Source organism: Schistocerca cancellata, chromosome 9, assembly GCF_023864275.1.
Source record: "Schistocerca cancellata isolate TAMUIC-IGC-003103 chromosome 9, iqSchCanc2.1, whole genome shotgun sequence".
Taxonomy (NCBI): domain Eukaryota; kingdom Metazoa; phylum Arthropoda; class Insecta; order Orthoptera; family Acrididae; genus Schistocerca; species Schistocerca cancellata.
Window position 1 is genome coordinate 402029215 of NC_064634.1, and position 13163 is coordinate 402042377.

A 13163-nucleotide genomic window follows, 5' to 3' on the forward strand; every position below is an offset into this window, starting at 1 on the left:
TGTCGTGACCATATGTCAATGAATGGAGCTACAGTGAATTTATGAAATCGCTTTAATCATTTGTAATAGCCCTGTACAGCAGGAGTTCTCTCATGGTTATCCAATGCAAACTGACTTCAAAACTGCACGTCAATCTGGTGATTCGACCTCATGTGCTGCCATTCATGAACAGCAATCCAACAGGATAATGCTCGCCCAAATGCCGCTGTTGTAACCTAACAAGCTGTGCAGAGTGTCGACATGTTGTCTTGGCCTGCTCGATCACCAGGTCCGTCTCCAATGGAGCACATGTGGGACAACATCGGACGACAGTTCCAGCATGATCAACAAACAGAGTCTCTGGTTTCAGTGACCAAAAGGCATGGAACTCCCTCCCAAAAACTGACATCCGGCACCTGTAGAACAAAATGCGTGCACGATTGCATGCTTGCAGTCAACATTCTGGCGGTTACACGGTTATTAATACATCAGTATTTCACATTTGCTATGACTTACCTCGAGCTTTCATTAATCTGTGATCAAGCAAAATTTATCAGTCAAAAATGTTACCCAGACAAGTGTATTCCCGGAATTTTATTGCTCTTCATTAATTATTGTTTGTTGCCATTTTTCCGTCAATTTATTTTTTGTACATATTCTGACTTGTGTATGTGTAAACGTTTGAATATGATGAAAAATCCAGCTTAAGTATAGATTAACATCGTAGTTTGTAAGCATACAGTCATATGACTGACCGCCACACATAAAAACCGTTAAAAAATAACTAGTGTGGCGATGTAATCGGTGCGCGCTCACGTGTGTGTGTGTGTGTGTGTGTGTGTGTGTGTGTGTGTGTGTGTGTGTTGATTTATGGACGCTCAACCCCGAGGTTATCAGCTTCTGTGCTCGCGAACGGAGGCATTAACGGTCAGTACGACACGAACTATAAAATCGCTTAGAAACAGTCGCAATCGTGCTGACTGAAGTCATATTGACATATCAGATACGTGATCCGTCTGGAATAGGTACATGAGCACTTATGTAAATACTTTTTAATATGTCTGTCGTGTCTTGGGTTCAAATGGTTCAAATGGCTCTGAGCACTGTGGGACTTAACATCGGAGGTCATCATTCCCCTAGAACGTAGAACTACTTAAACCTAACTAACCTAAGGACATCACACACATCCATGCCCGAGGCAGGATTCGAACCTATGACCAGAGCAGTCGCGCAGTTCCGGACTGAAGCGCCTAGAACCGGTCGGCCACCGCGGCCGGCCGTGTCTTGGGGATTAATCATCCGCGTCGAGGCGGTTTTCGGTAGACGTGAACACGTACCTTAAGTGTGGAAGATCAAGGTAAAGGAAATTGTATGTAAAATTAGAACGTTTCACCAGTGGCTGAATATTCGCTTAACCACCGTGGTCTTGTCGTGCAGACCACATCCATTCGAGCTGCGACCGTTACGCACTCCCTCGTGAGAATAACTTGCGTGTTACATAACTAACGTGAACTATGTGTATCAGAACAAAAAAGTAGTTATTGCACTTGTGATTTCTGCTCTAAGTAGAACAGTTTTATGACAGTTTTGTGTGAAGGATTTCACAGTGTGTCCTTTCTCCAGCCTTTTAGACGTTCGTTACTTATAAGAACACACGCTGTTGGTGGAACAGGACGTACCATGGCGTATCAGGTATACGGATAATTACAGGCAACGGTCAACAGCAGTCATCGTCGTAGCGTGTGTTCTCCCGTAATTATGCTAAATGGCTCTGAGCACTATGGGACTTAACAGGTGAGGTCATCAGTCCCCAAGACCTTAGAACTACTTACACCTAACTAACCTAAGGACATCATGCACATCCCCCAGGCAGGATTCGAACCTGCGACCGTAGCGGTCGCGCGGTTCCGGACTGAAGCGCCTAGAACCGCTCGGCCACAACGGCCGACCGTAATTATGCACTTTGCTGCACCGCCGCTGCCCGTTATTGGACGGGCTTCGGCGCCGGCACTTACCCTTTGCCCTTGATGATGTACTTGCCCTTGGTCTTGCCCTGGGCGCAGGTGAACTGCGAGCACGGCTCGCGTATACGGTGCCACGTCTGGCCCACGGCGTAGCCCTCGTTGCGGCGTGCGTCGTAGCACTTGCCCGGATGCTCTGTGGGACAGAACATTGCCACAACCACGTCACATTTAAGACATGACAACATCATCCGTGCATCCATCCATCCATACATCCATCCATCCATCGCTAGTAGCTCTACGAGGTCGCGAAATGGAAACCACTGAAAATCCGATGAAGCTTTGCACAGCTGTGCTGGACAGTGTCTCTAGTATGCCCGTAGATCGCGTCACGACGCTCTTTTAAGTTATGAGAGCACAGTCAGCACGTAAAGATGCCTAGGGAACAGCATTTCCCGCCAAGTATGAGCGCATGGTGAGAAATATCGCCGAATGGCTACATCCCATACAATGTCATGCGGTTCCTTCTTCGTGGCAATTTTCGGCGGAACTCTGCAGGGCATTGAAGACGCTCCTCTAGCGTTTTCGATGGGAAGCCACAACACAGCTCGTAACAGGCTGGTCCTGAGTTTCATATCTGCTGCCATGAACTGCTGGCTTTGAAGCCAACATTTTGGCACACTCAACGACATGTAGAGCAGCGTAGAGTATTGGCGGAAAGTACAGGCGGCCGCCTTCTATGACGAGAGTATTGGAAAGTTGACACAACGCTGCGACAGATGTCTAAGTCGGAACGGCGACTATGTGGAGGTAGCTGTAATGTGTGGCTAACAGTTGCAAATAAAACATTTCTGATTTTCATAGTGGTTTCCATTTCGCGACCGATCGTAACTTACTTTCCAAACAGCGCTCTTGTCAAAACTGCAACCCCACGATGGAAGCATGTACATTACCCCTCTATAGGGTGTAACAAAAAGGTATGACGAAACTTTCAGGAAATAATCACCTTTGGGTTGAAACTCTTTTACCAAAACATATGTTTTTGGACGGGGTCCTCCTTTAGCAAAACACAATTTTGTTTTTCATCCCATACATGTTTCACTGCAGTTGCAGCATCTTCAGTGGGCTTTTATTTTATGGCTGCCAAAGACAAAGAATGTTCTTCACTGTTTGTATACATGTAAATATTGGTTTTTAAATCGTGATTACAGATGTTTGAAGAAACACATAAAATTATGATTTCCTATCTTTTTACCACATGGTGCGGTTTTTCTGATGTGTTATGTTTCTACAATGACTGTTTTGTTTGACATTTTGTCATCTGCAACCACATAAACCTTAAAGTAGACGAATTGTTGAAGCCAAAATTACGATTTGAAAATTGTTATGGCTATGCCCGAAATTAATTAATTCTGTGTGGAAGGTTGTATGTTTGTGTGTATGTTTCTATTTACATTATGTTTCACTTATGTTTTCTTTTTTCCTCATCTTCTTCATTGTGAAGCACTATATATTGAACTGTTAACTGTCACTGTTTCACTGTTTACGAGCTGTAAAACCAAACATGGCGGACGGTGGAATAGTTGAAGGTATAAAAACAAGATGGTTGACAGTGAAACAGTTGAAGGAGTTTCTGGCGGTTGTTCTGAATCTGTGCATCGTCTGTGTGTGTGTATGAGAGAGAGAGAGAGAGAGAGAGAGAGAGAGAGAGAGGGAGAGGGAGAGGGAGTGGGTAGGTTTGAGGATTTTTCATTATTATTATTATTATTACTTTTCTTTGTGTGTGTGTGTGTGTGTGTGTGTGTGTGTGCGCGCAAAGGGGGAGAGAGAGAGAGAGAGAGAGAGAGACAGAGTGACAGTGACAGTATGTTTGAGTATTTTTTCTTTTGTGGGGGAGGGGGGGGGGCGGGGGCGGGGCCGGGGCGTGGGGGGGGGGAGGAGGGAACGTTCCTCAGACATGTGTACCAATAATAAATCGTAATGGTGTCGTGTCTGCCTGTTTGTCTGTTTGAATTCGCTTCTCCAAAACTACTAGGAGGATTCTTGCAGGTGACTTCAGCATAGTTTAGGACACCATACAGGCTCGTCAAAATCGGATCCCAGAAAAAAGATATCGTGATTTAAAGTTTTACAAAAACCGCCTTGTCCGTCTGTCTGTTTGAACACGCTAATCTCCAAAACTAATAGACGAATTTTCATGGTGTTTTCGCAGGTAATTTGAGCATAACTTGGGGTATCGTATAGAGTTTATTTCATGAAAATCGGACAACGAGAGAAAAGATATCGCAATTTAAAGTTTTATCGAAACTAAATCTGTTACGTTTTCACCATTAACCCGCTGAACCGATTTCGACAAGATCTGATGTGGAGATAGCTTGAACCCTGAAGAAGATCACAGGCTGCTTTAGAAAGTGTGTGATACAAGATGCTTATCGATTTGAAGAATATGACGCGATTTAGTAAAAATACTTCGAGACAATGGGGTGGCACCGATCAGCAGATAGCAGCGATTAGTTTGTTAAAGTCAATACATTCTGCTCTAGAGAAGTGTGGTGAGCGCTACATTTTACCGGTTGAACACTGACTAACTACAATCGGCCACTAATCAAGTTTCGCATTGTTGTCGCTATGAAGTGTAAAAGTGCTCTTCAGACAAATTCCTTCTTATTTCTTCAAGTCTTTCAATCTACTTAAGTAACGTTTGCACATGAATTTTCAATGAGTTAGTTGTACAGATGTATTGGTAATGTTTTCAACATCATTTGAGTTCAAAGTTTACGTTTTTAAATTATCTTATTGTTATGTTAGATTACGAAATTCTGTAGTATACATGTTGGATTGCACCGGTCAAGTGAGTGATCGGCACAACCCCTCACAGACTTAAATACTCATGCGTTGATCTTTTATATCTGTGTTACTTTTAGCTATAGCAGATTACAAGAAAGTGTATTCTCTTTCAGATGCCTAGGACTTGGAAAAGGACTGCTGCCAGGGGAGAACGGACTGAGTAAAAGCTGCAGCAGGTGTTGTTATTTATCAATCAAGGACTTTCCATAAGAGCACCAAGTAAATAATTCAATATTCCATTCACAACACTGCGTGAAAGGAAATTTAAATGAATTTCAGGAGGTCCACTTCTTGGTCAAAAAGTAGCTTCTACTCAAGAGCAGGAGACAGATTTGGCTGAACGAATAAAGCTGATGGACAATACTTTCTGTGGACTAACTTCATATGCAGCTGCAAATAATGAGCATAACAATTTTTCCAAAGTTTCCTGTTTGGCTGGTTTTATTCTCAAAAGGAATCCCTTAAGTGTCCGAATACTGTCTTACACTCTTTAACCGACAGGAAGTAAAATATTTGTTGATAATTTGGGAGCTGTGATGACAAAACTTGCTTTCACATCGGGTCGTATTTTTAACATGGACGAGACAGGAGTGACAACTGTCCTAGAACCTGGAAAAGTGATTAGCACTAGAAGAAAAGAAGAGTTGGCTCTGTGGTTAGATTGGAGCGAGGGAAAATGATAACCGTGATTTTTTTGCATGAGTGCTGGAGGGGACTATATTCTGCCTATGTTTACATTCCCCAGAAAAAGAACGTCCCCACATTTGCGAAAGGATGGCCCAACATCTGTGTTTTATGGTTGTTCCCGTATTGGTTGGTCAAACGAACCTTTAGTCGTTACTCTGCTTAAGTACTTCATTCACCACTCAAAGGCTAGCGTGGACAATAAAGTGCTTTTGGTTCTGGACAATCATAGTACCCATGCCACCATTCATGTGATTTGCCTTGTGATAACGGTATAATTATGTCCTCAACCCACCACACCCGTCTCTTCGGCTTCAGCCGCTGGGCGAACGATTGTATTCACCTTTGAAATCTGCCTTTCGACGTGAATGTGATATCAGATCCTGTATGATACTGCTGGAGCGTTTAATACAGCGTATTCCAGATTAGCCACTATTGAAAATGCTGTTCCTGGGTTCAAACAAACACGTATTTTTCCTATGAAGCCAGATAGTCACAGATGAAGATTACTCACCAGCTGAAACCATCCTGTAACATGATGAAATTCCAGAAATAGCCGTAAGTGAGTGACGAACCAGTGAGCACATCACCTACGAGCAAAACGAAGTCAAGTGACTCGGCGCATTCAGGATCCTGTTTGGCAAGTAAGCCAGCCAAATCACCGCCCAGTGGCCAGTTGGCTCCAATGACACAGCCAAAAGAAATTCTTGATATCACTTCTCAATAAAAACGTAGATCTATCTTCAGCAGGTCAAAACAAAGCAAAGAAACCAGAGGAAAACACAAAAAAACATTCAGAAATTTTGATTGGAAGCTCTCAAAAGAAAAAAAAAACTAGAGTGCAAACTGTTAAACACGAAATCCCCTAAGGAAAGTAGGCCAAAATAGACAAAGAAAGAAACCAATGAAGACGATGAAAGCCAAGAAACGCAACCATAATTCAAAATTTGGTTACCAAGTAACAAATATTAAGAAATGTGGTTCGTTTGCAGGGAATTTGAGCAAAATGGCAAAGAGTGGTACAGGTGTACAAGCAGTGGGCTTTGGAACCGTACTCTTTGCAGTGGGGCTGATTCAGCTGTAAACTGTTTTTGTGGCATTTGCTTGAAGAAATAGTAGACCTAAACTTAAGTTTTAATTAAAAAAAAGACTCAGATTTTTATTTGTCTCTCTCAGATAAGTTAAACACGTTGGTAACTGTTCAGATAATTTCCTTGCAAGGCCTATTTTCTTATGTCAGTCTTTTGGTTAAAATTATTTCAAGCTATATTATTTGTAACAATTTTTAACACGATGGATAAAATATATGTATACAATAATTAAATACGTATGCTTTTGGATAGGGCCCGCATTTGGCAAAACACAATTTTGTTTTTTAACCCAAACATGTTTCACTGCAGTTGCAGCAACTTCAGTGGGCTTTTAGCTTTCATCTGTTAAAGATAGAGAATGTTCTTTACTGTTTGTATACATGCAACTATTAGTTTTTAAATCGTAATAACAGATATTTGAAAAAACACATAAATTATGAATTCATACCTTATGAAGCATTTCGTAATGCTATCGGTTCCGCAGTAGAGCGGAACTCCTTGGGATTGGGATCAGTCCCAATTACTTGCAATAATTCTTTTTGAGGACAAAGACAGCAAGGTTACTGCAGAAGTCTTGTAATGTCTTGAACAAAGTGTGGTCAATAACTTAAGCGGAGACACTTCAATTTATCGTGCCAAAGACATTTTCCTTAAAACTGTAATAGAGATAGTATACTTTTCCGCTTGTTACCTGAGTGGAGTCACAAATGGACTGTGATTATCGAGTTAAATGCAATAGACGATGGTACTCAAAGAATGAATTGCTATCACTCCAGGGGGTAAAATACCACATTTCCGATTTGTTCAAAACTTCAATATGATTTCAAATTTAGCTATCCTGTATGTCGGGCATTTTATGTAATTAGGTAAGTGATCAATGATTTTGGTTGTAGCACTGTGCACCAATACCTCAGAAAATGTCTTTTTTGGCACAAAGGAATGAATGGCGTCCTTACACCTGTTTTTTCTGTATTGGGGACCTCGTTGACCACCATTTTTACATTACTGGAGGTCTTCTTTGCCGGCTAGACTCTCATAATGGAGTTCCTTGACTGTCTTCTGATTTATCCAGAACTGTTCTTGCTCCTTCATGTATATGCCATCTGTAGTACTTGATGTCTTCCCATTTTAATCTGATCTTCCATGTGTCTTTCGTAACATTTCAGAATCATCTGTCTGGAACTTTAGATCTCTGACTCAGAATTTGAAAGATTTATTTTGCAAGAACTTATCTCATTCATTGCATAAAAGTTTGGGTGTAATTTAAGTTTTAGTTTTCTAATATATTTCATGAGTCGATCCTTTTCCTGGTAAGGTTATTTTATGTCTCCTAGCCTATACTAACCACCAAGACTTTGGACGCTTTTGTTTGCGAAGAGCGTTCTGTTCAAGCCTCTGTGCTTCTCTTAACCTTGCCTTTCTTAAAATTCTAAGAATTTCACTTGGCTATAGATACTCTATTACCGTGATAATGTTGTTTTGAGAGTTTAACTTGCCAATAGGAGACTTCCTCGTATAGATGTCATTCGCCCTATGAAAATCAGGAGTTATTGTGTCTCGTACGGAGCGAGGTGGCGCAGTGGTAGGACACTGGACTCGCATTCGGGAGGACGACGGTTCAATCCCGCGTCCGGCCATCCTGATTTAGGTTTTCCGTGATTTCCCTAGATCACTCCAGGCAAATGCCGGGATGGTTCCTTTGAAAGGGCACGGCCGATTTCCTTCCCCATCCTTCCCTAATCCGAGCTTGTGCTCCGTCTCTAATGACCTCGTTGTCGACGGGACCTTAAACACCAATATCCTCCTCCTCCGTGTCTCGTGTAGTGTTGGCTTTACTTTTAGTAGTTACTAACTGAAAGATCCTCTCGAGATATTTAAAGCAGTAAAGTATTTCAGTGTTATCTCTTTCCAACACTCGTAAATATAAAAGTAGCTGTCTCCCGAGTCTTTTGAACCTTAGACAGCTAACACCACCACCGTACTCATGAGTTAGAAAGTATCTGAACTAAGTTGATTGCGAAGCCACACAAGCTTTTTCTTGCGATTTAATTCTCTTTAATTTGTACACTCAAAACCCTTGGAGATTTTGCCTAATCGGCCGACATACTGAACTTATCAACGATAGCGTACCTTTTTATGTGGAGACCTTAGCAGGTTGTATGTGTGTTTATAATGCATTTAAAACCGTGGCTTTACAGTGTGATTACATGACGATGTCATAAACTTTCAGGCACGATAGAGAAGAATAAATGTATCAGTCTGAGGAAGAGCCCTGATCCGGAAACGACTGATCTAAAGTTACAAGCGAAAGTCGTTCTTTTGATCTGACAGTGGGCCTCTTCTACTTCAGGTTCTTTGCTTTCCTATTGTGGGAGTAAGTAGTATGGACCAAGACAAAAAAAGTCTTGTAAACAAGGGACAAAAAACGCATACCTTAAGATAATAAACTGACAGCCAAGATCGCTGGAATTCTTTTTATTCCATGATTACCAGTTTCGCCGAAACTAAAGCCGCCATCATCGGATCTTAGGACACATACAGGTTACAACATCAAGTCAAACCTGTATGTGTCCTAAGATCCGATGATGGCGGCTTTAGTTTCGCCGAAACCGGTAATCATGTAATAAGAAGAATTCTTGCGATCTTGACTACCAGTTTATTGTTTTACAAGCATCTAGATCGCCCCCACATGAGCACAATGTGCTTCCTACAGCATACCTTAAGAGCGTAAGCACTACTTCGGCAGAAGAGAAGGCTTCACAACAGCTAAGATGAACAAGTACTCATAGTTCTGGAGGTATGAATTCTAGAGCCTGTGTTTACTGGACGTTTTTTCTTGTTTCGGTGCACACTGCCTCCCGCCAAAACTGGAAAGCAAAGAGCCTGCAGCAGAAGAGGTCCACTGTCAGAGGTATCAGAATAAGTTTCGCTTATAGTTTTCAACTATGTCGCTTCCGGACCATTGGCCATTACCTCGAATGGATACATTTACCCCTCTCCATCATCCCTGAAAATACGTAACGTCACGGAATCACCCTGTTTGTAGGAGGCCACTCAATAAGTTTTAAAGATATAATCTTCTACCTCTGTTTGTGCTGGAAATGATTAAGCCTTTTGTTACCTTCAATAACAGATAATTCGGTATTAATTCTGAAGGTGGCAGGGGTAAAATACAGGGAGCGAAAGACTATTTACAATTTGTACAGAAACCAGATGGCAGTTATAAGAGTCGAGGGACATGAAAGGGGAGAAGTGGTTGGGATGGGAGTGAGACCGGGTTGTAGCCTCTCCCCGATGTTATTCAATCTGTATATTGAGCAAGCAGTAAAGGAAACAATAGAAAAATTTGGAGCAGGTATTACGAGGTGCATTCAAGTTCTAAGGCCTCCGATTTTTTTTCTAATTAACTACTCACCCGAAATCGATGAAACTCGCGTTACTTCTGGACGTAATCGCCCTGCAGACGTACACATTTTTCACAACGCTGACGCCATGATTCCATGGCAGCGGGAAGGCTTCTTTAGGAGTCTGTTTTGACCACTGGAAGATCGCTGAGGCAATAGCAGCACGGCTGGTGAATGTGCGGCCACGGAGAGTGTCTTTTATTGTTGGAAAAAGCCAAAAGTCACTAGGAGCCAGGTCAGGTGAGTAGGGAGCATGAGGAATCACTTCAAAGTTGTTATCACGAAGAAACTGTTGCGTAACGTTAGCTCCATGTGCGGGGGCGTTGTCTCGGTGAAACAGCACACGCGCAGCCCTTCCCGGACGTTTTTGTTGCAGTGCAGGAAGGAATTTGTTCTTCAAAACATTTTCGTAGGATGCACCTGTTACCGTAGTGCCCTTTGGAACGCAATGGGTAAGGATTACGCCCTCGCTGTCCCAGAACATGGACACCATCATTTTTTCAGCACTGGCGGTTACCCGAAATTTTTTTGGTGGCGGTGGATCTGTGTGCTTCCATTGAGCTGACTGGCACTTTGTTTCTGGATTGAAAAATGGCATCCACGTCTCATCCATTGTCACAACCGACGAAAAGAAAGTCCCATTCATGCTGTCGTTGCGCGTCAACATTGCTTGGCAAAATGCCACACGGGCAGCCGTGTGGTCGTCCGTCAGCATTCGTGGCACCCATCTGGATGACACTTTTCGCATTTTCAGGTCGTCATGCAGGATTGTGTGCATAGAACCCACAGAAATGCAAACTCTGGAGGCGATCTGTTCAACAGTCATTCGGCGATCCCCCAAAACAATTCTCTCCACTTTCTCGATCATGTCGTCAGACCGGCTTTTACGAGCCCGAGGTTGTTTCGGTTTGTTGTCACACGATGTTCTGCCTTCATTAAACTGTCGCACCCACGAACGCACTTTCGACACATCCATAACTCCATCACCACGTGTCTCCTTCAACTGTCGATGAATTTCAATTGGTTTCACACCATGCAAATTCAGAAAACGAATGATTGCACGCTGTTCAAATAAGGAAAACGTCGCCATTTTAAGTATTTAAAACAGTTCTCATTCTCGCCGCTGGCGGTAAAATTCCATCTGCCTTACGGTGCTGTCAACTCTGGGACGTATTGACAATGAACGCGGCCTCATTTTAAAACAATGCGCATGTTTCTATCTCTTTCCAGTCCAGAGAAAAAAAAATCGGAAGCCTTAGAACTTGAATGCACCTCGTAAAATCCATGGAGAAGAAATGAAAAACTTCGAGGCTCGCCGATAACATTGTAATTCTGTCAGAGACAGCAAAGGACTTGGGAGAGCAATTGAACGGAATGGACAGTGTCTTGAAACGAGGATATAAGATGAACATCAACAAAAGCAAAACGAGGATCATGGAATGTAGTCGAATTAAGTCAGGTGATGCTGAGGGAATTAGATTAGGAAATGAGACAATTAAAGTAGTAAAGGAGTTTTGCTATTTGGGGAGCAAAATAACTGATGATGGTCGAAGTAGGGAGGATGTAAAATGTAGACTGGCAATGGAAAGGAACGCGTTTCTGAAGAAGAGAAATTTGTTAACATCGAGTATAGATTTAAGTGTCAGGAAGTCGTTGCTGAAAGTATTTGTATGGAGTGTAGTCATGTATGGAAGTGAAACATGGACGATAAATAGTTTGGACAAGAAGAGAATAGAACCTTTCGAAATGTGGTACTACAGAAGAATGCTGAAGATTAGATGGGTAGATCACATAACTAATGAGGAGGTACTGAATAGGATTAGGGAGAAGAGGAGTTTGTGGCACAACTTGTCTAGAAGAAGGGATCGGCTGGTAGGGCATATTCTGAGGCATCAAGGGATCACCAGTTTAGTATTGGAGGACAGCGTGGGCGGGGGGGGGGGGGGGTAAAAATGAGACCAAGAGATGAATGCACTAAGCAGATTCAGAAGGATGTAGGTTGCAGTAGGTACTGGGAGATGAAGAAGCTTGCACAGGATAGAGTAGCATGGACAGCTGCTCAGGACTGAAGACCACAACAACAACAACAACAACGTGTATTAAATTCGATGTCGTTTATAAATATGACAAACAATAATGCACATTGGATTGAACCCTGTTGTGCGTAGCACAAGGTTCTGATTTATTTTCATTTAAGCTTGGCGTGAGCCAATTATGAGCTGTCCCATTAATTCCAGAAAAATGATAATTTGGTAAGAAAATGCAGTGATTTCCTCGATCAAATATCTTGAATCAGTTACCGGAAACAAACCTTTTTTTTTACATGCATTGAAGTTCTTTGGTGAGGAACGAAGGAAGGTTAAGATATAACATCCTGTCGACGACGAAATCATTAGAGATGGAATACAATCTCAGACTGGAGAAGAATGGAGAAGGAAAGCAACCCCATTCTTTCCAGGGGAACCATCCCAACATTCGCTTCATGCTTAGGTGAAAACTAAACCTGCACGGCATGACAGGATTTGAACATCGCTCCTCTCGTATGCGAGTCCGGTGCATTCACCATTGTGCCATCTCTCTCCGTCAGCACTTTTTCAGCAGGGACTAGTGTCTCTTTTTGTAAATTTAAGTAATCGCACTGATGCATTTCAGCCTATGCGGAACATGATGCCACCACTATTCGTAGGCGGGCCCAGTAAAGGCACGAAGTTAGCGACTGCCTCTGTGCAGCGACAACCACGGGGTGCTGCAAGCAGCGGAGTGAGGCGGGTGTGACGGCGGTACTCACTAGAGATGGGGGATCCGCTCTTGAACTAATTCATAGAGTTGAGTCTTTCACAGGAGTGAACAATCAGTGATTCAGAAAAAAAGAACGGTAGCTCCAAACGTTTCCCACGGCAGAGAGAGAGAGAGAGAGAGAGACAGAGAGAGAGACGGAGCATATCAGCAGCGCCTCTGCTGGTCAGAGCACAGTGCACGCCACACAACACAGCCAGCGCCGGCCTCTGCCCTGCTTCTACCTTGGCTGCCTGCATTGTGCAGTGCCCCATTGGATTTTGTGTTTCACATATGCCGTGCCGTCTCTGTGCGTCCTCTGCCGCTTGCAGTGTCTGGCGCAGCTTAACTTCGCATCGCACTCTGTCGGCGATCGTTTCAGTCGCACGTCCTGCCCTCTGGGCAGTTGATGCGAGCAACAG

General features: G+C 43.0%; 1 protein-coding gene across 1 annotated transcript in view; it reads right to left on the minus strand.

Moving 5' to 3' along the window:
* Positions 1–13163, minus strand: part of LOC126101053 (U-scoloptoxin(16)-Er12a-like) — a 110983-nt gene that overhangs the window by 10771 nt on the left and 87049 nt on the right. Inside the window, exon 3 of the mRNA XM_049911720.1 lies at positions 1995–2136. Coding sequence (XP_049767677.1) covers positions 1995–2136 — 142 coding nt within the window. The remainder of the gene's footprint in view (positions 1–1994; positions 2137–13163) is intronic.